Source organism: Moschus berezovskii, chromosome 1 (assembly GCF_049115385.1).
Source record: "Moschus berezovskii isolate FMDL1 chromosome 1, NW_MosBer_1.0, whole genome shotgun sequence".
NCBI classification, from domain to species: Eukaryota; Metazoa; Chordata; class Mammalia; order Artiodactyla; family Moschidae; genus Moschus; species Moschus berezovskii.
The window spans coordinates 7420740-7447773 of record NC_142460.1 but is presented as its reverse complement, the minus strand read 5'-3'; the positions used below and the strand labels follow the sequence as shown (position 1 = coordinate 7447773).

At 40.1% G+C, this 27034-nt stretch overlaps 1 protein-coding gene across 13 annotated transcripts in view; it reads right to left on the bottom strand.

Annotated features, from left to right (window-relative positions):
• The window catches only part of TTC3 (tetratricopeptide repeat domain 3), a 126423-nt gene extending 99503 nt beyond the window's left edge, over positions 1 to 26920 (bottom strand). For 6 of the 13 annotated variants that reach the window (XR_016037151.1, XM_055416267.2, XM_088835062.1 and 3 more), the window contains exons 1-11: positions 26699 to 26829; positions 21446 to 21540; positions 11126 to 11280; positions 10140 to 10182; positions 9679 to 9829; positions 9161 to 9248; positions 6793 to 6846; positions 5709 to 5829; positions 4048 to 4133; positions 2391 to 2485; positions 1183 to 1245 (exon numbers count right to left, since the gene is read on the bottom strand). Coding sequence is in view for 9 of the 13 variants with exons in the window: in XM_055416267.2 (XP_055272242.2) it covers positions 1183 to 1245; positions 2391 to 2485; positions 4048 to 4133; positions 5709 to 5829; positions 6793 to 6846; positions 9161 to 9248; positions 9679 to 9829; positions 10140 to 10182; positions 11126 to 11280; positions 21446 to 21540; positions 26699 to 26772 (1025 nt within the window). In the remaining 4 variants the exon portion in view is untranslated. Of the gene's footprint in view, positions 1 to 1182; positions 1246 to 1340; positions 1691 to 2390; positions 2486 to 4047; positions 4134 to 5708; positions 5830 to 6792; positions 6847 to 9160; positions 9249 to 9678; positions 9830 to 10139; positions 10183 to 11125; positions 11281 to 21445; positions 21541 to 26698 lie in introns of those variants that run through there. The other 7 variants (XM_088835089.1, XM_088835096.1, XM_088835066.1 and 4 more) reach the window with 6 other exon arrangements.
• Between the last annotated feature and the right edge of the window lie 114 nt (positions 26921 to 27034).

Genomic DNA, 27034 nt, shown 5'->3' with positions numbered 1-27034 from the left:
TCACCTGAGAAACTGGTGTCCTCTTTCTTCATGTATAGTGAGAATTCCATAACTTGCTAGGTATTCTCTTTTTATTTTGGGCAACAGAAAGGCAAGATGCAAATAGGAATTATAACTAATAGCTAAGCAGGACCTTACGCCTACGCAACCTTATTCTGAGGATCCCAGCCTCTAACATGGTTTTTTATAATTTGTTTTTAGTATTTTTCTACTGAGTGGATGTATTCCTGAAGCAATCCTGTAAGACACAGTTAAATGTAACAGTCTACACTGCTCAACACTCATGCTTAATATTTAAGTCCTAAAAACTGTAAGCTGAGAAACAATAAAATCATGCAGGCACTGTCAACAATCTTTCTCAGCTAATAAATACAAGCTCAGTTCAACATGAGGAACTAAGAATTAATTACAATTTCACTCCCATAGTTAAATCATTAAACTTCTTTCCCTTTACTTAGTTTTATTCATACTAATACAGAGGTAACAAATACAACAAGAATTCTTCCAGAACTATACAGATTAGCTAAGAGCAAAAGAAGGTAATATAGGTGTTATAAACATAGACTATGCATCATCAGGTAAGAGCTGTGTTTGAATCCTGGCATCACTACATCACAGCTTGAAAAAAAATGGAGCAGGGTAGAATGAAATTCATAATTATTAATGGCATGAGTTTATCCCCACATAAAATATGGAAAATAACATTATCTACCTATTAAATACACCAAGTCGCTCAGTTGTGTCTGACTCTCTAACCCCGTGGACTGTAGCCCGCCAGGCTCCTCTGTCCATAGGATTTCCCAAGTAAAAATACTGGAGTGGGTTGCCATTTCCTCCTCCAGGGGATCTTCCCAGCCCAGGGATCGAACCCACATCTCCTGCATTGGCAGGTGGATACTGTACCACTGAGCCATCTGGGAAGCCCTATTTAATGTGCTGTTGAGGATTAAATAACCTACGTGAAGTGCTTAAAATAATGCAAAGCATATGCTATCCACTCTTTTAAAAAAATCACTGTTTCTGTCATTGCTGTTATTTTATATAAAGCCTACAGAACTCTCTTTAACCATTTAACTATTTCTGCTACTGAAGAATTTTCTTGCATAACTGCAAACAGAAACATTTCTCAAAGACAGGTATTTAGCATTACAGCTGAGTGATTAAGTACTCGAAGCAACTTACCTGAATTGTCCAGTACGAAGAAAACAAAGAGCTCGGTTACCATAAAGCAGGTGATTTTCAGGCCTTTAAAAAAAAACAGTGTTTCATCAGTAAAGAACATTACGTTGAAAACAAAAACATAACACAGAAATCATAAGGCAAGAAAAAATTTTCAAAACCTTCATATCTGTTTGGCAGAGCAGAAATGAATATAGTATTTGGAGTCCTAACTGGCTAAGTCCTGGTTCCTTCACTTCCTGAGGGGCTTGTTCAAATCAACTCAACTTCTCTGTATTCAAAATGAAGACTGAAAGTTCTACTTTTTCTGTTGCACTCATGGGGCTGCTGAGAGGATCAAACGAGACATTAAATAGCTAGCGAACTACAAGCATGTTGTCACTGTAGAGGACAGAACACTTTTATGTAAGTCAGAACTGTACCACCTTGACAAAGGACATCTGTAAACTGCAACAGTAATTTAAGCAGCGTGACTTCAAGCTTTGTCCCATTTGGTTTTCTCTTACTCCACCTATATTATCTCCACCGCTTCCTAGAACAGACAGGCAACCTTTCAGATGTGGTTTGCTACCTGGATTCACTCATTCCCTGTGGAGACAGGTGCATCTGGAAAGAGAGCGGCTGTCTACAGCACACCCTCCTGAGGCCGCTACAGAGTGAGGTGGCCCAGCAAAGGCGTCAGGAAGAACCAAGTGAGGCACACGTGCAAGAACGCCACAGAATTCCAGCAGCTGGGCAAACAGAAGATAGGGTAGAACGCATGTATTCTCTCAACAATTCCAACTTTTATCCTTTAAAAGTTCCCTCATAGAAAGCAGAGATCCCTGAATGGGTGACATCAGTAACTAATTAGTTAACTAACTGGTAAAGAATTAGTAACTAATTCTTTCTTATCAGTCAATAACTTGGAAGGAATTAGAAGGGAAAATGAGTCCAAGAAAAAACAGATGACTCTGTACTGGAAAGCTTGGGAACAAATTGGGGCAGGATAGAAGCAAATTCAAAATTTCGCCTAACAGGCTTAAGTTATATAACTTGAGTTCATCTATGCGGTTCACCTCGTGTTTCTTATACTTACGGGTGAGAAAACATTCTGCCCAGCAAACTGAAGATCCTCTCAAGTTCCTCATCTTGTGTTTCCTTCATACTGACTAGCACTCAAACGTGATCTGCTACACAGAAAGGGTCTCAGTATTCCATTTTGCTCTTACCTACATTCAATGGCTCTGCTGTAATAGATAATAGCTACATCATATCTTTCTTTGGAAAACTCTTCATTTCCTTTCATTTTCATTAGTTCTCCTTGCTGAGAAATTAAAGTAAAAGAAGATTTATCAATTACATTCAAAAAGAATCAGGAACCCAAAAACCTAGGGAAAATGGTTCTGGGTTTTTATCTTAGATGTCAAAAATAATCTGGAGGATGACTTATGTAGAAAATGAGAACTCAATACCCAATATTTTGGCATACACATTTAAAGAAGCCTGTCTCTAATGACTCAGGGCTAACTTTGCTAAAAGGAGTATTAAAAAGTAAACAAAACTACTATATTATGAATAATATGAACAATTAATCCCCTGTGTACCATATTTGGCAGGTCTACTTTTAAATATACATTATGCCTACACAGCAGGAAAAAAATAGATTCAAGGCAGAATTTTAATTTTAGGCTAGAAAATGTGATACTATTCAATAAACATAAGTGCTTAAAAAATAAATACATCAATAATATATAGGAAATGTTGATTAGACTAATTGCCCCTCAAAAAATGAGGCGACAAAGTTAGCAAAGATGAAATAAAAACAAAATGCAGAAAAAAAGGGCATGAAATCAAATATGCTATAGCTATAACTAAAACTTCAACTGAAACATTCAAATTTTTGAAATAAACAAACTATTATTTACTGGATTATAACATGACTTTAGCTAGAGAATTAAATAGAAAAATAATTTCCTAAATACTTTTCTAAAAATTTAGTTGCTAAAATCTTATTTCCTCTGAGTAAATTGTATGACATATGAATTACATGTCAATAAAGCTGGTCCCAAAGAAAATCATACTCTCTTAATTAAAAACCTTTTAAATTAAATTTTTAAAAATCAAGCTTCAATTTTCAATTAACTTTCAAAATCTTTAACATAAAATTCTGGGACTTCTCTGGTTGTCCAGAGGTTGGGAATCCGCCTCCCAATGCAGGGGACACTGGTTAGTTCCTGGTCTGGGAAGATCCCGTGTGCCTAGGGGCAACCAAGCCCATGCGCCACAACGGCTGAGTCTGCACTCCAGAGCCCACGAACCACAACTACCGAAGTCCACCCGCTGCAACTACTGAAGCCTGCACACCCTCTGCTTGCTTTAGACAGGCACCGAAGCCTGTCGTTTGCAATGAGAAGCCTGCTCGCCACAACCATAAAGCCCACACAGCAACCAGTGCAGCCTAAAATAAGTAATTAAAATTAAAAAATTTTAAAAATTCTGATCAAGATGTCTTCCTCTTCCAAAACCAATTCCAATCAAAATTTATTAAAAATTTATCTCAAATATGTTATCAAATTTCAGTAGTTCTTCTTATATTCAGATGTGCTGTGTGCTTAGTTGCTCAGCCGTGTGCGACTCTTCGCGACCCTGTGGACTGTACCCCGCCAGGCTCCTCTGTCCATGGGGATTCTCCAGGCAAGAATACTGAAGTGAGTTGTCATGCCCTCCTCCAGGGGATCTTCCCAACCCAGGGATCGAACCCACGTCTCCCATATTGCAGGCGGATTCTTTACCATCTGAGCCAATACTGAATTTTCCCCTGAATACTAATAAAAGTTCTAACAAGCAAATCTCAAAATATACTTACAAATAAATATTTATTCTCACCTCTAGACACTCCGCACAACTTTGAGTTTTAAATTCTTCAAGCAAACTGCAGTTTTCTGTTACAACTTTAGTTATGTGATACTTGTCTAAATGTTATTTTTAGGAGAGAGTGAGAAAAAATTTATTTAAAAAAATGGTATTGTTAATGTTCTCACTCTTAGGCTAGGTAGGTGAGTCTGTAAAATTAAACAACTAATAAATTGTTTCAGAAACATTAGATTCATTGCTTGTCATGAATCTAATTGGTCTTATTTCTAGCTTATTATTACTCTAGTTCTAACTGTAGTTAACAGTGCTCTGTCGTAACACATTCCAATCAGGCCTCATAATTACTCAAGTCAATTTAATAACACTGAGCTACAGTGTACCCAGCACAAAGTTCAACTAAAATTTCAGAAAACAAAAGCCTGGGAAACTACTTTCTAAAATATATTTAGTATATAAAAAAATTTTACATGTCTTATTTCAACATTATAACTCTCAAGTCAAAATCAGACATTTTTTGAAACGTTCTCATAAAAATGTACTAAACTAATTCAAATGCAGCAGGTAATAACCAACATTTATGTTAAAAGTTTATGAGACCTCATTTTCTATATTTAAAGCTGTTCTACAAAAATATTTTATTAATAAGTGGTAAATAATAATTGTATTGCAACAAAACTATAGTTATGCCTCCAGACAAACATCTTCATTTCCAAGGCAAAAGCAGTACCTAAAACTTAACACTGAAGAATTTCAGAAGATGATGGGGACAGAATAAGATTATAGAACAAAAACCTGAACTTTGGGATCAGAGGGACCTAACTTCTTATCTAGGTTCTACTACTTAACAGACGAAAGAATTATCATTTAACCTCTCAAAGTTTGCTCCTTTCTAAAACAGGATCACAGCAGCTACCTTACAGGGCCATTATAAAGAGGAGAGAACACAGAGTCAGAAACAAGCCCACACAGACGCCCAGTACATGATACTGGTCGTCTAATTTTACCATAAAATCTAGTCTATAATTAAAGGCTTCCAAAACAACAAAGAGAACCACCTCTACTCATGTAATACAGCCCAGCATCTAATAAATATCAGGAAAACCTGTCTTCATATTTAAGCTTAATTTCTAACACAAGGGTACAAAGTATGCCCTCTACTCAGTGGAAATGGCAAATAATCAGTTACCATCAACTAAAGAGTCAAAATATTTCCTGTTTCAAGATCCCTATAAAAACACTGCTAACATTCAAATGCTTTAGAGAAAAATATTTCACAAGGTAAAAAATATACAAGGCAGTTTCATCATACATAAAAGTAACAGATTCATCAAAAAAATGAAAATTATGATATCAGCTCAGTTACTTATTTCTCTTATGAATGAAAATACATGAACCCCAGTGTGGAGTCTTTCTTTGGGTATTATATACAAGAACTCATAGCATCCATTTGGTAGGATATTTAAAAAATATATAGTCACACAAATCATCAATACAGGAAATACAGAATAAAATTAACTACAGAGTTAAAGTTTTCTTATTCAGTCTTTTCTCTTATGCACAAGAGAAAAAACATGTTTAAAAATCCCAAGATAAACATGAAATCACATAGTCATGCATTCTACTTTCCAAAGTAATAACAAAGTCAAGTAACAATTTAAAGCATTTATACTTACATTCAGTAAAGAAAATACTTAACATATGCCAACAATTGTCAACTGCTCCTAATTTAGATAAAATTGTTACATCGCCTGTGTATTTCACCCAATTCAAAGCTTCTTCCATTGCCAAGATTTTCTGTTTCAAAAAGACGGGTGAAAATGTGATTTATGTATTAATTATTGATAAGTTTACATGTGGTATTATAAATTTCTCTTATACAACATTTCAGATTCTTAATAAAAACTTGGAAAACTTCATATTTTCATTACTCTGGCTTGCAACCTCGAACAGCTAGACCCCAGAGACTACAGACTCATACATGTTACATCTTCCGGGAACCTCAGGCCACCCTCAGGGGTCAAAATGCTGCTGCAGTGATTACACAACAGGAAGCTGAGGGCTACAACCTGGCCAGAGGCTGCCCTGAGGAGCAGGAGAGTCCAATAAAAAAGGTGAATGAGGGTTCTCAGGTCTCATCTACACTAGTACTTCCATCCTGACCTCAAAGTTAAAGGTACCGATTAACTATGTATTTTAAATGGTCTGTAGCACAGAGAAGAATAAGCATACACACAACAAGAGGAGTGCACGGCTGGACAAATGAGCACTCAGTGCAATGAACTTCATCAAGGGTTCACAGAAATATTATCAGACTTCTAATGTCTGAAAAGACTTCAGAAATAGTGGAGTTATCAATGATGGTGTCAGGCTTAAGGGAAACATGCATCTGTCAGAAATTCCCTGGCAGTCCAGTGGTTAGGACTCTGCAGCCTCACTGCTGAGGGCCCAGGTTCAATCCCTGGCCGAGCAACCAAGATTCCACAAAATGAGATTATCCAGTAATCGTATACCGAAAAATGTCCACACCAGGGACCTAGTCATTTCATTTGGGAAAGAATATATGTCAGGTAAATAAAAGAGAAAAAACAATCAAATTGCCAAAAAAAAAAAAAAAACCTATGAGGGAAAAAATGAAAATGATAAAACCACCCAAATAAGGAGACTGCTTAGGCAAAATATAGAAATCCATACGACTAAATGCTACATATGAATAACTGCCACTTATTCACAGTGCTGGATTCTCCTGTTGGCACTTACATTCTCTATTTTATAGCCAATTCTCAATAAGCCTCCGATAAAGAATGTATCATTCTGCAAAACAGAAAAAACATTTTTTTCTTTATTTGGCAAATTATACTTTAATTTTCTAGTGAATAAAAAAAATTCTACATTTTAGGAATACTACTGTATGTACAGGGCTTTCCAGGTGGCTCAGTGGTAGAGAATCTGCCTGCCAAGCAGGAGATCCCTGAGTCGGGCAGATCCCCTGAAGAAGGAAATGGCAACCCACTCCAGTATTCTTGCCTGGGAAATCCCATGGACGGAGAAGCCTGGTGGGCTACAGTCCATGGGGTTGCAAAGAGTTGGACACAACTGAACAACTAAAAACTACCATATATACACAGTAGTCCACTTCCCAGAGCAGTCTCATGCCCAACTGACCTCTTAAGGACCCTGAATCAAGTCAGAAATATTCTTACACAGGGTTCTGATAATAAAATGATTTAGTGTGACTTTCAGATGTACTGATTTTAAAGTTCATTACACCTAAAAATCTTTTTATAAAATTCATTGGTTTATATAAATTATTGCAAAGGATTATCTATAGGAAATAAATATCAGAATGCCCTTTCTAAATTTAAATTTGCAATCAGAATTTGCAAGAAAAACAGTTGGCCATATAACCAAATGAAATAAGAAAAGTTATTAACAGCTTTCAAGGAAAAAAAAAAACTTTCAGTGTAGTACACAGATAACTCCTCAAATCTGACATGATAAAGCTTATCCCAAAGAAAACTATTTGTTGTGGTGACAATGACATGATTTTATGTTACAAGAAAGAACCTGTCACTTTCAGAACCTGTGACAAAGGTTTCTGTGAACCAGGAGCACACTTTCATTTGTGACAAATTCTAATTTCTATTCTTTAAAGAAATGGAGCCAGCCTGGTTCTCATCATGTCACATCAGAACCATGAAAACAGCCATCTACCTAACCTCTGAAATACACAGCACAAACTCATGCATAGCAGAACAAGCTCAGGTTGTGCTGTGCTGTGCTTTGTAGCTCAGTCGTGTGTGACTCTGTGCAACCTTCATGCACTGCCTCTCGCCAGGCTTCCCTGTCCATCTCCAACTCCCGGAGTTTACTCAAACTCATGTCCACTGAGTCGCTGATGCCATCCAACTATCTCTTCCTCTCTCATCCCCTTCTCTTCTTGCCCTCAATCTTTTCCAGCATCAGGGTCTTTTCCAGTGAGTCAGTTCTTTGCATCAGATGGCCAAATACCAGAGCTTCAGCATCAGTCCGTCCAATGAATATTCAGGACTGATTTCCTTTAGGATGGGCTGGTTGGATCTCCCTGCAGTCCAAGGGACTCTCAAGAGTCTTCTCCAACACCACAGTTCAAAAGCATCAGTTCTTCAGCGCTCAGATTTCTTCACAGTCCAATTCTCACATCCATACATGACCACTGGAAAAACCATAGTTTCGACTATATGGACCTTTATTAGCAAAGTGATGTCTCTGCTTTTTAATACACTAAGTATGTCATAGCTATTCTTCCAAGGAGCAAGCATCTTTTAAGTTTGTGGCTGCAGTCACCTGGTATCCCATACATGGGAGCTATTATTATTATTTCCTTTCAGGAACAAGGGTCAAAGATTTTCTAAATGTATTTCTATATAAGGAGATAACTTGAAAAAATTGCAGAAAGGTTATGTCCTAAAGCAGTGGTATGTAAACTCTGAAATAGATCAGAATCATACAAAAATAAAAATGATCAGGCTTTAACTTCAGAGACTGATTTTGTGGATACTCAGTTCAGTACAGTCATTCAGTTGTGTCTGACTCTTTGCAACCCCCTGAACTGCACCCAGGCCTCCCTATCCATCACTGACTCCCGGAGTTTGCTCAAACTCATGTCCATTGAGTCAGTGATGCCATCCAACCATCTCATCCCCTGTTGTCCCCTTCTCCTCCTGCCTTAAATCTTTCCCAGCATTAGGGTCTTTTCCAGTGACTCAGTTCTTCGCATCAGGTGGCTGAAGTATTGGAGCTTCAGCGTCAGTCCTTCCAATGAATATTCAGGACAGATTTCCTTTAGAATTGACTCGTTGGATCTCCCTGCAAGGGACTCGCAAGAGTCTTCTCCAACACCACAGTTCAAAAGCATGAATTCTTTAGCACTCAGCTTTCATTGTGGTCCAACTCCGGGACATCCATACATGACTACTGGAAAAACCATAGCTTTGACCATAGGGACCTTTGTTGGCAAAGTAAGCTCAGGTTAACCAAAACTAACACTATTCCTGTTAGCCACGATAAATTAGTAGCATGGGCCTGATACCATATAAATATTTATATTCTTGAAATAGGGGGGTGGGATATACTTTCTATCACTTACCACAACTTTCTTTGCCAAATCCACAATATCTTCCATCAGCTCAAGCTGCTGTAATTTCTTCAAACTTATCTCACAAGCATGAAAACCACTTGAAGACAAATTTATTTTTTAAAAGATTATGTTTTCATATATAAAAATTCTTTAAATTTTACACTTGACTATGTCATACTTCAATTTAAACTATTGGAATAAAAATTGTTTCTTTCCTCTAGGTAATAACAAGCTATTTATTTAGCAGACAAAATATTACACCTTTTTCTTTCTTCTGTACTATAATGCTGGTATTTATAAACAAGTATATTGTTTCTTCCTTAATCTAACGCTCTTCAATTTCATTAAGTCGCCAAGATTATTCATTCATATCCAAATCCCAATATTAACTTTTCCACTCTATTAAACAAAAGTAGAGTTGAACAGTATACGAGACATAAGCCTTCCATTGTACTTGGCATCCCTCAGTGGTAAGGCAACACGCTTACCACTGTCCACATAGAATGGTTTAACAGACAGTAACTCACCTGGTCCTTATACAGGAGTGCATCCGTGTTATTATAGAGCTCTGCTTACGATGAAACAGAAGTGGCCAGAAGATGTGGACTTTAATGGCATCACAATAATCTTGCAGGACCGAAACAGGTTTACTACACCACATAGTGCAGATGTCAAATTCTTAATAAAAAAAAAGTCTTAAATTAATATTTTGTGCTTTGTTTTGGAATGAATCAACACTGTTAAGGGAAAAGACAAAAATGGATATGGCAAGGTAAGAAATGAATGGGTAAAGTATCTGAATCTGTCGGATGTGAAGAATACCTAAATGTTACCTAAAACTATTTAACGAAGGATTTTTTAATTTCTAGTGAAAAAGAACAGCGAAGAATAAATTCTCTTAAAGATATAAAAGTCTATTATGTTGATGTGAATGCATGAACATCCTGTAGAAGCTGTTTCAATAGAATTAAAGTATCAATGTACTCACCTAAGTTTCCCTCAGTGTGGGTATAATCTTTATACTGTCTACCCTAAAAAGGAAAAGAATTCTTTTGATTTGTATCTGGTAAAATGCAGAAGTACAGTTCTCGATCTCTTCAAACCTTATTTATTGACTGGGTCTCCACTGCTGCACGCACACTTTTCTCTAGTCGTGGTGCATGGGTTTTTCTCCGCAGTGGCTTCTCTGGCAGAGCACAGACTCCAGGGTGCCCTGGCTTTGGTAGTTACGGCATGCGGGCTTAGCTGCCCCACAGCAGGTGAGATCTCCCTGGAACAGGGATCGAACCCATGTCCCCTGCACTGGCAAGTGGACTCTTAACCACTGGACCACCAGGGAAGTCCCCAGTTCTTGATGTAAGGGTAATCAGTACTAAACTAAAAACTTTCGGTACATTTACTTACACACTTTGAACACATCTTCAATCAACATGTCTTTCAGCCTTTTTTTCACAGGGTTTCCCCCAGTCTGTTTCTATAGGTCTCCCCTGAGAGCCGTGCTCACCTCCAGTCAGAAAACAAGCTTTTAGCAGCACTGCACATGCTCCCTGGTGAGGCACTGCCTACTCTCCTGTCTGAAATGACCTCTGAAAAAACTATACATACCTCCCTGTAAAATTTCAAGTAGCACACGAAACCTTTAAGGTTCTCACAAGAAGGAAAAAAATGTATAACTATGTTGTAGTGATGGACGTTAACTGGACTTACTGTGTTGATCTCACAATATATACATATGTTGAATCATTATGTTGTACATCTGAAACTAATGTCATGTCAATTATATCTTAATTAAAAAAAAAAACTTTAAGAAGACATCATATTAAAAACAAAAAGTTAAGGGAACTTCCCTGACAGTCCAGTGGTTAAGACTGTACATCCAATGCAGAGGTCATGTGTTCAATCCCTGGTCAGGGAACTATGATCCAGCATGTGGTGTAGTAAGGCCAAGAAAAAAAAGTTAAGAAACCTACTTACCACTCCACCACAGTAAAGCTGAGTCACACGAACATAATCATTGGACATAAACTCAGGGGCAAAGACACAATCGTCCACATAAGGGCAATCTTCTAACAAGTCATAATCTGCTACCGCAAAATTTCCCCGGGCAAAATTGGCCATGGTACACCACCCTAAGGACACAACACAAACTCAAATCAACAATGAAATCATTTGAGATGATATGAGAAGCACTTTTCCTAGCTTCTATGGTATGTTTGATAAATACTTGGAACTTATGCCCCTAGGAAGCAACTCTGATGAGAACACTGAGCTCTGGAAGAGTTTCATCCTCATTTGCTAGTCTCTCCCATGACTTCTTCAAGCATCAGTTTAATCTATTTCTTTTCTTTAGGTTCAAAGAGTCACCATCTCTGAATTTAACTGTTTACATGTCTCCTTTAGATGGGCGATAATTAAGGGCAGCTTATTTCATCTTTGTATGCTCCTAGCATGTGCTAAGCCCTCAAATAATGAGTTCAATAAGTGAACAAAAGACATCTTTCCACCGCTGCCCTTTAACTCCATCTGCTTTTACTGCATCTGTGAAATATGTCATTTCATCATACATGAACTCTGCCACATTGTCCACCTCCCGGCTAGAACTGAATCTTGATCCACTGAAAGAAAGGTTTCCTATCCAAACCGTACTGTGTTTTTCTGGCCTGGGCACAGGGGCAGAGCTGAAGCGGTACAGGGAGAGCATGCCCACCTCTTAATTCCTACAGCCGCATCCAGACCTTCCCAGCACTCGCTGCTCCTAATTCTCTAAACTACTGCAAAGCAGGTCAGCACTGCTAGACTGCAACAGTGGGCAAACCCCTCACGTTACCAACAACCACATTTTTAAAATAACTATTTCAATGGGGGGACAGGGGGCTGGAGTTGCAAACTCAAGTTTTTTTTTTCCTGAGGAAAGTTCAGTCATAAAAAGGTATAGCTGTCAGAGAACAGGTACAAAACCTAACTATCACTGAAAAGAACTCAGTATTTTATTACTTCCAAGTCTTCTCCAAAGAATGACTTTCCTTTCCTAGCATCACCAGCACCATTATTAAAAGTGCTTTTTCAGCCTTTTCACTTCACCACTACTATCCCACTATCATTAGGATAAACCAAGCTTCTTTTTTCCTAACCAAGACCACCATCAGCCCTTGGAAAACACATCTGTTTCTTTAATTAATCCTCCTCATGTTCCACTTGCTGTACAACCACCTCACAACATCAGAAGTGAAGAACAATAACCACCTTCGTAGTGAGCTGTTGGTACCATTTGTCACACGATGTGCCAAGCGTTTTGCGTGCACCACCTCATCAATACTCACAGCAACTATCTGCAGGTACAAGTATCACCATCGTCACTGTACAGATGAAAACATTCACAGCAAAACTAACCTGCCCAAGATCACCAAGCTTGGGGGGATTCAAACCTAGGTCTTCAGACTCCACAGTCCTCTCAAACACTGTTTCTCACTAAGTCTACTTTTCCTTTTCATGGATCTAGCTGCCTCCTGGCTGCTGTCGTGTTAAAGAACACCGGAAACTAGTTCACAGTGCTCCCCTCTCTCCTCCGGTCATCATTCCAGTCACACTAAGGTGGGCATGGACAGCCCTTCAGGACCCAACCCTTGCAGTGCAACCACCTCAACTAAAGTGCACTTTGCTGCCCTCCTCACCTTAGCTCTTCGTTCACAAGGCCACATCTTGGATCACTGCCCACGTCTAAACCAGTTTCTAAATCTGTAACTCTGATCAGCTCCTTGCTGACCACAGCCAAGAGTCATCACGGTTCAAGTCTCCCCGATCTCCTACCACAGACGTTCTTCACCTTCATCAAGAATGCTTTTTTCCTCCCGTTCAAATCCTCCATTCTCCTTCATTTTCAGTTTCCTACTGTTGGGCTTCCACTTTCACCACTGAAGGGAAGTGCTTTAGTGAAGTCGTTATTGATCTTTTCCAGTAGACTGGATAACTACAATGTCTGGAACCTTATGACCTGTTCTGGGTGACCAGTATTTCCCATTCAGAGAATTTAACTCCAAAAGTAAACAATGACTGAAAAAATTAAAAAGTTATTTTAGCACCCAAAGTATGGCACATGATATGGGGCATATCTATTCTGGGAAATACATACACGTTTAAACTCATTTTTCTTAACAAGTGTTTTTTGTATATAAATACAGAAAGAGCCAAGAACTGTCTGTCACAGCCCACGCATCACTGTCATGGCACTGGATACAATACAATTAACGTGCTCATGCGTGGCAGACTGAGCTACTGTGACACCATGCTGGTCACCCCCAGCCTGGCATAACTCACCGATACCATGCCCTACACCCACCGCACCGTAATCACGGCATTGGTGTTATTGTTATTTTCTATTCTGTTTTAACCAGAGAGGTAATGTGGCATAGTAGTTAACAGCATGGACTCTGGAACCAGGCTGCCTGGGCTTGAATCCTGACTCTCCCATTTCCTGAGTGTGTGATCTGGGACGAGTTACTTAACCTCTTGAGGTGTCTGTTTCCTCATTTATTAAACGAGGACAGCAATACTACCTATTTGATTAATCGGTTAACATATGTCAAGTGCATATGTTAACTAGCACATGACGTTCTGGAAATGCTATGAACATCAGCTATGACTAACATACTAGATGAGTTATTTTTTAATCCACTATTTGGATGCCTTCAACTAAATGGTCTCCCTTAATAGCTACGTCCAAAAGCACTTTTCAGCTTACAACTTACTTGACGCTGTAGACCACTTCCTCCTCCTCAGAACTCTTCATCTGGACTCCAAAGACCATCTTCTCCTGGTCCTCCTCCTATTCTTCTGGCTGCTCTTCCTCAGTCTCCATGGACGCTTCTTCTCCATTCCCCGCCACCCAAAGGTCAACTCTCTCTGCTTCTCACGCTTACTCTCTCCACACCCATGGCTTACAACAGCGCTTTCTGAACTTTCATTACCTACATACCTTCACCACAATTTGTGCCATTTCCACAGGTCACATGTATTTTATTTTCTTAGTATTTATTTTTTACTGGGCTCACTTGGCCTAAGTGATAACACCCGTGATATTATAAGTTTGAAGTACAGCTTATGTTTTTCAGACACATTAGCATATATTCCTATTAAAAAAATTTTATCTATGTACTACTTTAAATGGTCTCATAACCCACTGTAGCAAACCATGACTAAAAATGCGGTTAAGACTCTCAAATCTCTCCAGGCTGGGTTACGACTCATAGACTTCTTGACTCTCCCTGTCAACTGCTACTGGATCTTAACCAAGACGTCCCACAAGCCTCTCAGATTCAGGGAGTTCAAAATCAAACATCCTTTTCCTCAAGAACAAATGAAACGAAGTTCTTTCCTCTTTCTGTATGTTACCAGTAAACTGCTCTACATGCCACCTGGTTACCCAAAACTGGAGGTCAATCTAGACTCCCCAGCCTCCTTCAACATTCCTAACCAAAGTGACCACGAAGTCCCGTCATTTCAACTCCTCTAAGAAACCCAAATTAGCACATGTACAACTCTTTGTGCCCGGGGCCACTGTCCTGGCTGCGGCTTCATCTCTTCTCCTCTGAACTACTTGAACAAGCAGCCTCCTAACTGGTGACTTGCCTTCGATCTTGGCATCCCCTAAAACTCTGATCATAACATTTTACACTTAACTCAGTAGCTTCTCTTCATCTTCAGAATAAAGACCAAACTTCCTACCACAGCACAGAAGACCTTTTGTGGTTCTATTCCTGCATTTCTCTAGTCATTCCATGACATAACGTAGAAGCCAGTCCTACCCAGCTGCCTGTCATTTCTAAACAAACCTCATCTGCAACCAGAATGCCTACCAGTCCTCAGTTCTCGATTCCAGGAAGCATTTCCTGAACTCCTCACTACTACCAAGTTTATTTTTATACCTCTTCTCTGTAGGCCCTGAGCATCCTGCTCACATCATTTTGACAGCAATGTTCACAGTTTGGTCATTGACGATTTCTCTCTATAGGTTCACTATGGGTCCCAACGGTACATTGTGTCCTACGCATCTTTATTCCCTATCTCACTGTTTTCCAAAGTTTTAATTCACACACCCCAAAGTAGAAAGCTCTGCCAAATCCACCTGCCAACTGTGCTGTTACCTATTTAATATTTTGATTTAGAATAACTAAACTTTTAACTTAGATATAAACTTGTTTTAATAGAAAGTTTGTTATCACCAAGAAATCTTATGTTTGATAGGACAGAATTTTTTTCCTGATACAAACTAAAATGAACATACTACAAAAATTTAATACAAGTGTAAAGGACTTCTGATCGCACCAGTTATGATGAACCAACAGGGAGTTTCATGACTGAGAAATAAAGTGCATGCTAGATTTTCTTTTTAATGCTACTGAGCTCACAGAAATAGGTAACATTTAAAGTCACTTTTCCCCCCAAAATCAACAAACCTCTATCTAGAAACTAAACCTGACAGTCAAGATGACAAGAACAACATGGGACACAGCCATGGGCCAAGAGCAAAGTGAGAGACTAAAAGGGGGTCCCATGGACAGCTCACAGCCAACGCTGACACAAGCCCTATCAGAAGCAAAGTATCCCAACTCAAGACTCTCAGAATTCCCACAGAGAAAGAGCAATCAAGGAAGAGTTCATAACTGAAAATCTCCAAGCACAGGAGGTGACAACCCACCATGAGGGAGATAACAGAAAAAACAAGCTATAAATTTAGAACCCTAAGGACATCAGACATGGGGGTCGCCAGTCTACAGAATATCTACAGATTCCAAAAAATGAGCAAGCAATCGGAGACTGAAAAAAAAAAGACTGGGTATAGCTGAAAAGAATGGAGTGATACTTTTAGAATTTAAAAGTATAATTGTTAAATAAAACAGATGGATCGAAGAGATGATTAGGCACTGGCAAGAAAACTGATGAAAAAGAACATGTGCCTGATGAAATTATCCAGTTTTTTAAGTTCTGGCAAAGGAAGTTAAAAATATAAAAGATGAAAAATAAGTGATCTGGAAGCACATACATACATCCACTTAAATCTTGGGAAGGAGAAAGTAAATAAAATCAAAGAGAAACTGTTTAAAGAATACATGGCTCAGAATCTTTCTAGACTTCATGAAAGATAGTACTCTGAATCAGGAAACACATGTATCGAAAATAGGATAAATAAGTAATCACTATCTAGACTCAGATGTAAAGGTGTAATACCAAAGACTGAAAATTCAATGCAACGAGAAGAAAAATAATATTTTCTTCAAGTTACCATAAATAAAACTGGTAGCAGACTTTGCAAGTAGAATAACATCTTTACACATGAACAGAAAGCAAAGTATCAACCTAAGAACTGTATACCTATCAAAATTCTCTCTCAAGAACAAGGGTAAAATAAAACTAATTCCAGATTTAAAAAAAGAGCTGATCACCAAGAGACTTGAACTTCTAAAAGTACCAGTTAAAAATCATGAACTATCTGACTGCATTTGAAAAAAAAAATCTAGTAATACATTCTTAAGAGACACCTAAAATCTAAGGACATAAAACAAGTGACAGGAAAATGAAGAAAAAAGGTTAATCCATGTACACTACCACCAAAAGAAAGGCGGGACAGACAAAACAGACCCTAAGACAAAACAAAATTAGGCACAGGGAGAACCACAACAATACAGAAAAGTGTCAACCCCCTGGGAAAGCAATGCTCAGCTTGCATGTATCTGATAAAACAGTCTCAAAATACAGAGCAGAAAAACTGTCAGAACTACAGAGTCTGTAAGACTGAAACACATTTCTCTCATGCGAGGTCAAACAAATGAAAATTAACACAGACAACTGGAAACACAATTTTTAAGTTTGATCTGCCGCTGCTGCTAAGTTGCTTCAGTTGTGTCCGACTCTGTGCGACCCCCTAGACGGCAGCCCACCAAGCTCCGCCGTCCCTGGGATTCTCCAGGCAAGAACACTGGAGTGGGTCCCCGATTCCTTCTCCAATGTATGAAAGTGAAAAGGGAAAGTGAAGTCGCTCAGTCGTGTCTGACTCTTCTCGACCCCATGGACTGCAGCCTACCAGGCTCCTCTGTCCATGGGATTTTCCAGGCAAGAGTACTGGAGTGGGGTCTAACAGATACATAACTAGAGGAATATAATCTCTTCACAAGTACACACAGAACAATTATAATTCCCTATGTAAAAAGCCATAAAACAAGGACAAACAAATGTGTTAAGAAAAATACACACTACATTCTCTGACAACACAATTAAGAAATGAACAACAAAAAGGAAAATTAAGAATATTTGGAAATATTTTAAAGAAAACTCTCAAACACATAAGTTAAAGAAGAAATCAAAATAGAAATTTTAATTTTGTTTAAATTTAAGTTAATCAAAATGGCATAAATTAAACCATATGAGGTAAAGCAAAAATGAACTTTGAGGAATTACATAGCTTTACATGCTTATAGTAGAAAACAGGAATGGCTGAAAAGCAGTAAGCTAATCATGTAGGTTAGGTTAGAAAATAATAAAGAATGAATTCAAAGAAAATCTTCTTTTATCAGCAGTTTAGAAAAACCTTTGTATTTTTATCAATTAAAAACAAAGTGTGCCTCTGGTGAGGATTATATCAATAAATATTTGCATGCTCAAAATAAAAAATAAACTAAAAGAAGGAAAAGGAAGGAAATCATTAAGGAGAAAAAGATTAGCTAAAAATAGAACAAAGTATTAATAGACCAAAATTTCATCCTCTGCCAAGATTAATAAAATAGATAAACGTTTGGCAAAATTAATGAAAAAAGTCACATAAATAACATCCAATAAGAAAGGGAAGATAACTACAAATAAAAGATTAAAATGGGAATTAAGACTTAAATTTGTTGAAAGAACAAATTTCTAAAATTTACCACACTGTAAATCAACTATATTCCAACAAAAAATTTTAAAGTAAATAAAATTTACAAAACTCAGTAAAAGAAGCCGAAAAGCTGAAGTCCTATTACTGTTCAGTTGCTAATTACTACTAACTTATCAACAATTTACAATCCTTCCACACAAAATATTAGATCCAAATGATCTCACAGGTAAATGCCACCAAGCTTTTAAGAAACAAATCATTCCAATCCAAACTGTCCAGAAAACAGAAAAAAATGAATCACTGCACCTGGCATAAAGCAGTGTAACCTGAACACCAAAATCAGACAAGATAGTCAATAAAAAAATGACAGGTGATTTCATTCATAAACAGATGCAAAAAACTAAATAAAATACTAGCAAACTTCATCCAGTTCACAAAAAGACAACCCATCAAAGTCAACTTGCATCTATCTTAGGAACAAATCTAAGAGAGAAGAATTTTTAAATATATAAATTGGAAACATTTCACTTGGTGTATTAAAGGAGAAAATCCACAAGATACTGTCAACAGATGCAGAAAAGTATGTGACAAAATAGGCAAATGATGACTTCCCTAACTTGGTAAAGACTGTCTACAGAAAATCAGAACAAGCATTTTTAAGGGGAAAACATTCTTTTTGAAATCAGGAACAAACATGTATTTTCACTATGATCACATGTATGTCACTATAAATCACTTCTAATGAATAACCATAATCACATCCATCAAACATAGATCTAGAACTGTGCCAGCATAATAAGGCAAGAAAAAAAAAATTAAGGAAAACTAATGGAGAAGACTCTTGAGAGTCCCTTGTACCGCAAGGAGATCCAACCAGTCCATTCTAAGGGAGATCGATCCTGGGTGTTCATTGGAGGGACTGATGCTAAAGCTGAAACTGCAATACTTTGGCCACCTCATGCGACGAGTTGACTCACTGGAAAAGACTCTGATGCTGGGAAGGGTTGGGGGCAGGAGGAGAAGGGGACGACAGAGAATGAGATGGCTGGATGGCATCACCAACTCGATGGACATGAGTTTGAGTGAACTCCGGGAGTTGGTGATGGACAGGGAGGCCTGGCGTGCTGTGATTCATGGAGTCGCGAAGAGTCGGACACGACTGAGCGACTGACCTGAACTGAACTGAATGGACAGGGAGGCCTGGCATGCTGTGATTCATGGGGTCGCAAAGAGTCGGACACGACTGAGTGACTGATTGGAAAGGAGAACCAGTGTCACTATTTGCAAGTGATATAATTATTCACATAGAAAACCCAAAAGGATTATAGAAAATATATCAGAATAAGTGTTTATCAAGTGGATGACTAAAGATCAATGTAAAAAAATTCTATAAATTTCTATTAACAATAAACAGAAAATAGAATCTAAAAACCATCATTTGTAATAGCAACAAAACTCCTAGAAACATCAGAATCAACATTTAAAAACTGTTAGCTCTGTAAGGAAAAATTCACAAAACTGTATCAAAAGTCATTAGAAACCTAAATAAATGCAAATACATACCTCAAAATCTTAAAGATTTCAAATCTCTCCAAACTGATTTTAATCATTCCAATTCATGCCCAAAGAGCTTTTTATGTCATATGACAAGATGATTCTTACAAAAACAGCTAAGACTCAAGTGCCCCCCAGACATCAAGACGTCAGGTAAAACTACAGCATTAATAATCATGACGGTGTACTATCAAGAGATAGACAGGTGGACAAGTGGTATAGAAAGGAGAGTCAGAAACAGATCCATGCATATAGAAACTAAACATGTAAAAAAGGTGGTTCAGCAGATCACTGGTGAACAGAGAGTCAATTCAATACATGGTATGTGGTCAACTGTAGCCACATGGAGGGAAAAAAGAATGTGGATCATTAACTCACACCATATACAAAAATCAGGACCATATGGATTACCAACTTAAATGTAAAAGGCACCATTTTAAAATTTTTAAAGAGAAACACAGGAGAACGTCTTTATGATCCCAGGGCAAGGTAAATTTCCAATTAGATTACATTAAAATTAAGAACTTCTGTTCACCAAAATACATCATAAAGTGCAAAAAGACAGACCACGAACTGGAATAAGATATTTACAACGTATATAACCCAATAAACAATTACTGTTACAGTTTTAAAAGAGAACCCAACAGAAAAGAGGATGAGAGGTATGACCAGGTATTTGTGTGTGTGTGTGTGTGTATGTGTGTGAACAATCTATTTCCTTTTTGTGAATAAAAGGGAGACAGATGGTTCAGAGACAAAGGAAAAGATGTTCAAAGTCATTAACAATCAATAAATGCACATTATAACCACAATGCACATTTCATATCCAGACAAGTAACAAGTGTTGCAAAGGATATAGATCAACTATAACTCTTAACACAATGCTAATCGAAGTATATAAATTGACAAAATAGCTCACCAAAGCATAAGCTGGTACAACTTCAACCACTTCAGAAAACAATTTGGTATCATTTTATAGTTGATCATTCATACCCCATAGTCCAGCAATTCCACTTCTAGTAAATAGCTTACCACAGTGGTATTTCAACATTCTTTTTACTCATGAACCACAATAAATGCTATTAAAGATTACACTCATACTTTAAAATGACATCTAAAAAATTTCAGTCCTAAGTTTAATTGCAAAGGATGAACTGCTAGAGTATCACAGTGACATTTTAAAATAACACTGACATATCATTGGTTTAAAATGTAATTATTACAGCAAAGAGTTAGTTCATCAAAAGATAACTAGTATACATGCTGGTGTGTGTGTGTGCGCACTCTAAGTCACTTCAGCTGTGTCCCATTCTTTGTGACCCTATGGATGGTAGCCCGCCAGACTCCTCTGTCCACAGGATTCTCCAGGCAAGAATACTGCAGTGGGTTGCCACGCCCTCCTCCAGAGGATATTCCCTGCCCAGGGCTTGAACCTGTATCTCATACACCTCCAGCATTGGCAGACAGATTCGTTACTACTAGCATCACCTGGGAAACCCTATATATGTTGATAATTAAACATAAAAGTTGCATTTATTGGAAATGCAGCTCTTGAGGAGATGGAAAGTGTCTGCGTTAAAAGAAATGTTCCCTAATAGCTGCATGTATTTTAAATTATCCTTTTGTTCCATGGAGAGTTTTTCAATTGGGACATTGCCCTGGTAAGATTCCATTCAAGTAGGCGGTATGCGTTCCTAATTTAAGGCAGAAATGCTACTCTGAAGGGGGAGGTGGGCAAGTAGAACCAAGAGGAAGCTTCTATCACAGGCTTTAGGCATTACCAATTTTAGGAAAGGATACACATGGAATTTAATGATCTACAAATTGATTCATTAATATCACTTGTGCCCAAATACCCCTTAGAAAATCTTTATTACCTCCCTGGAAGGCATATATCCCAGTGTGAAAAATAGAGAAATTCTTCCAACTGTGTACCAGAAGAAATATGTAAGAATCTTCAAAACAGCAAAACCTAGAAACAACCAAAATGTTCATCAATAGAAGAATGCATACACTGTGCTATATTCTCCAACAGAATATTACACAGCCATGAAAATTAATGAGATGTCTATCTGAATATCAGTGACTCTCAAAAATGTAACATTGAGTGATATAAGGCAGCCCAACAAACTGTATCCAGTATTCCTTTTTTAAAATTCAAAAACAATAGAAACCACACAATATACTGTTGAGGGATATACACATATTTGATAAAATTATTTTTAAAACACAAGGAATGACACACAATTCAATCGAAGTCACCCTGGGGATGGTAACATTCAAAATCGGTCATTTTGATTCTTGGATTGAGTGGTCGGTTGAGAGGCATTCATTTTATTGTCCTGCTTCACAACTTGCACAACACATATATTTTGAAAGCATTAAGTATAAATAGTACATTAAAGAGGAAAAAAGATTTTTAAAAATCCATTCATCATATGCAAAAAATAATTAAATCACTTCACCTGCCACTAGAAAGGTACATCTAACATACCATGGAAAAGAAATGCAAAAAAGCAAAATGGCTGTCTGGGGAGGCCTTACAAATAGCTGTGAAAAGAAGAGAGGCGAAAAGGAAAGGAGAAAAGGAAAGATATAAGCATCTGAATGCAGAGTTCCAAAGAATAGCACGGAGAGATAAGAAAGCCTTCCTCAGCGATCAATGCAAAGAAATAGAGGAAAACAACAGACTAGGAAAAACAAGAGATCTTTTCAAGAAAATCAGAGATATCAAGGGAACATTTCATGCAAAGATGGGCTCGATAAAGGACAGAAATGGTATGGACCTAACAGAAGCAGAAGATATTAAGAAGAAGTGGCAAGAATACACAGAAGAACTGTACAAAAAAGATCTTCACGACCAAGATAATCACGATGGCGTGATCACTCACCTGGAACCAGACATCTTGGAATGTGAAGTCAAGTGGGCCTTAGAGAGCATCACTACAAACAAAGCTAGTGGAGGTGATGGAATTCCAGTTGAGCTATTTCAAATCCTGAAAGATGATGCTGTGAAAGTGCTGCACTCAATATGCCAGCAAATTTGGAAAACTCAGCAATGGCCATAGGACTGGAAAAGATCAGTCTTCATTCCAATCCCAAAGAAAGGCAATGCCAAAGAATGCTCAAACTACCGCACAATTGCACTCATCTCACACGCTAGTAAAGTCATGCTCAAAATTCTCCAAGCTAAGCTTTAGCAATATGTGAACCGTGAACTTCCAGATGTTCAAGCAGGTTTTAGAAAAGGCAGAGGCACTAGAGATCAAATTGCCAACATCCACTGGATCATGGAGAAAGCAAGAGAGTTCCAGAAAAACATCTATTTCTGCTTCATTGACTATGCCAAAGCCTTTGACTGTGTGGATCACAATAAACTGTGGAAAATTCTGAAAGAGATGGGAATCCCAGACCACTTGACTTGCCTCTTGAGAAACCTGTATGCAGGTCAGGAAGCAACAGTTAGAACTGGACATGGAACAACAGACTGGTTCCAAATAGGAAAAGGAGTACGTCAAGGTTGTATGTTGTCACCCTGCTTATTTAACGTATATGCAGAGTACATCACGAGGAACGCTGGGCTGGAAGAAGCACAAGCTGGAATCAAGATTGCCGGGAGAAATATCAATAACCTCAGATATGCACATGACACCACCCTTACGGCAGAAAGTGAAGAGGAACTCAAAGGCCTCTTGATGAAAGTGAAAGAGGAGAGTGAAAAGGTTGGCTTGAAGCTCAACATTCAGAAAACGAAGATCATGGCATCTGGTCCCATCACTTCTTGGGAAATAGGTGGGGAAACAGTCGAAACAGTGTCAGACTTTATTTTTTTGGGCTTCAAAATCACTGCGGATGCTGATTGCAGCCATGAAATTAAAAGACGCTTACTCCTTGGAAGGAAAGTAATGACCAACCTAGATAGCATATTAAAAAGCAGAGACATTACCTTGCCAACCAAGGTCCGTCTAGTCAAGGCTATGGTTTTTCCCGTGGTCATGTATGGATGTGAGAGTTGGACTGTGAAGAAAGCTGATCGCCGAAGAATTGATGCTTTTGAACTGTGGTGCTGGAGAAGACTCTTGAGAGTCCCTTGGACTGCAAGGAGATCCAACCAGTCCATTCTAGAGGAGATCAATCCTGGGTGTTCATTGGAAGGACTTATGCTAAAGCTGAAACTCCAATACTTTGGCCACCTCATGCGACGAGTTGACTCACTGGAAAAGACTCTGATGCTGGGAGCGATTGGGGGTAGGAGGAGACGGGGACGACAGAGAATGAGGTGGCTGGATGGCATCACCGACTCGATGGACATGAGTTTGAGTGAACTCCGGGAGTTGGTGATGGACAGGGAGGCCTGGCGTGCTGTGGTTCATGGGGTCGCAAAGAGTCGGACACGACTGAGAGACTGAACTGAACTGAACATACCATGGAAATCTTTATCTTACATCAACCATAGGAAGTACATTAGGTACAAAATAAATGTTCACTGCAATTAATTTTATGAGAACTGAATGAGATAAAAGATCGAGTCAGCTCTGAGACAGGAACCCATAGGCTTTACACAGGGCCAGAGCAGAAGCCAAGGTGGCTGTAACCAAATTTAGCTGCAAGTTAAAGTTATAAGGAGGCTGGTCAGTAAAGAAGAAGCAAAAATGTAAGTCAGGTAACATAAAGGGTTTAGCAATAGTATGAGGAAACGGTGTCTTCACTCAATACCAGTCAGAGTGATGAGTTAGTGCAACCAGTTTGAGAGCTTCTGTGATATTTGGTTACATTGAAGATGCATATATCCTACTATGCAGCAAAATCCACTATTAGGTGTATTTTCTCAAGAAATTTCCAAACGTGTGCATAAAGCAGACAAATACAAAGATGTTCAAGGCAGGACTGTTTTTAGAGTCAAAAACCTTCAAAGTCCATCAGTAGGAAAACGGATCAGTAAATTTTCATATGTTTATACAATGGAATTCTATACCAGCAATTAAAACAAACCAAACACAATTATCCAATTTATTCACATGTAAATCTGAAAATGTGATGTTGATCAAAAAAAGCAAGTTGCAAAAAGCCACATACTGTTTAATACCATTAAAGTTTAAAATACACAACACTATATATTCTTTATGGATTCACCGTGATCAAAGTATAAAATATGCAAGGAGATATACACAAACCTAAACACGGTGACTACCTCTAGAAAAGGAGGGGCGGGAATGAGAGCACCTCCACATTTTGCCATTTTAGTTCTTTTAAATTAAGAGGATCTGAAGTAAATTCGGCAAAATTATTACATCTGTAAATTTTAGTCATGAATTGGTTAGTTCCCATTCTGTATTCTATGTGTGAAATCTTCCAGAAATTGAAAAGAAACAAAATCCCAGAAAATTAGGCAAGAATAAGAAAATTGAGCAAATGAACAGGGAGAAACAGAGACCAAAAACACAGCCCTTGAGCGCAGAGCACGAACCTTTGAGCAAGAGGAGCAGCTGGGTTTCTAATGTGTTTCAAGTTTCCTTCCCTGTGAAGCCTTGTTATAAATCCCATCTCCCTTAGGATAAAACGCAAATTTCCTGCAATACAAAATGTACCTAACCAGAGCTGTAATTATGAGGAAATTGCTCCCAAAGGAAGACTGAAACCTGTAAGCTGTCTACCTTGTTTCCATCGCCAGGACCCTGGGCAGAAACCAAAAGATGTCATTTATGTGAACGCCACAAAACACTTATGTGAACCGTTAAGCTTGAACAAACGTATCTGCCCAGCTGTCGTGTATACATATTTTGGAAGAAGTCTGCCATGGAAGATCTTTGGGCATCTTGCTGCTGCTGCTAAGTCACTTCAGTCGTGTCCGACTCTGTGTGACCGCATAGACAGAAGCCCACCAGGCTCCCCCGTCCCTGGGATTCTCCAGGCAAGAACACTGGAGTGGGTTGCCATTTCCTTCTCCAATGTGTGAAAGTGAAAAGTGAAAGTGAAGTTGCTTAGTCGTGTCCGACCCTTAGCGAGCCCACGGACTGCAGCCTACCAGGCTCCTCCATCCATGGGATTTTCTAGGCAAGAGGACTGGAGTGGCTTGCCATTGTCTTCTCCGTTGGGCATCTTAGGAGGCCTCTAAAAATGGTACGCCACACGGGTACCAAACAATATTCACCTACGCCTTAGCTCCACTTTTAGCCCCTGGCCCCTTATTCCGTCCCCAGAACAGGCTGACTCGACATCCTAAACACTAAGGAGCATCTAGCCGGACCCGCGGCTGTCGCTTCCTCTTCCCATTAGCGATGGAGAGTGGGCGAGAGGAAGCTCCGAAGAGGCGCAGCGAGCACTGCGTTCATGTCTCCCTCCCCCGACCCCCTCCCCGCACTCGGCAGCCATTCTCCCGAAAACAGGTGGCGCATTTGTAAAGAACGCAAAACACGGAGGGGGGCGGCGTGCAAGAACGTTCACCAACACTCTCGAACGAAAACCGCACCCCGGAGAGCACGCACTCGCTCGGACCCAGGCGCGCGGCGACACGCGAGGACGCACTCCCGCGCGGGCGCTGCTGCACGACTGCAGGCGACGCGGCCACGCGCGCGGGGGGCCTTGGGGGGCGAGCACCCCGAGAGGGGGGCTGTGACACCCAGGCGGAGGGGGCGGCGAGCACCCCGAGAGGGGGGCTGTGACACCCAGGCGGAGGGGGCGGCGAGCACCCCGAGAGGGGGGCTGTGACACCCAGGCGGAGGGGCGCCCGCACAGCCGCGGCGCCCACGCCCGGGCCGGGAAGAATCGGCACGGACACAAAGGGGCCGGGAGGGGAGACAGCTCGCGTGTCCACGCGCGCTCGGGCGGCGGGCCCCCCCGAGGCTAGCGGGGGTGTCACCCGCGCACCGACGGCGACGAGCGCGCGCGGGCGGCGGGGGACGCGCACACACACAGGGGCTTCTGCCACCTTCGCACAGGGGCCCCGAGGCGCCCACACTAGCAGAACAGGGAAACCAGACAAAAGAGACACACCTACTGGGGCCGTCGACAGCGGCCGCGGCCGCCCCCACCACACACACACACACCCCGAACCGGCGCCATGCCCCTCTGCACACACTGCAGGCACCACAGCCCACAACGCGGGGCGACGCGCACACACCCACACTCACCACACACCCACGGAGGGGGTGTGGAGGGCCGCTCGCCCCGGGCATCTCGGCTGCTGCGCGACACGCTGACACATCCGGCAGCCCCGCCGCGCGCCAGCTGTGCACTCACCCGGGCTCGCAGCCCGCGAGTCTCGGACGCGGGCAGCCGCGGCCGCCTCCTCTGGCCCTCCACGTCAGCCGCCGGGCGCGCGGGCGCGAGCGGCCGGGCGGCGGCGGGGGGGCGGGGAACGTGCGTCACGTGAGCCGCAACGCACACGCGCCGTCGCGCACGCCGCGCCCCGCCCCCCGCTGCCAGCCCCGCGATCTTCCGCTCGCCCCCGCGCTCCCGAGCGGCTG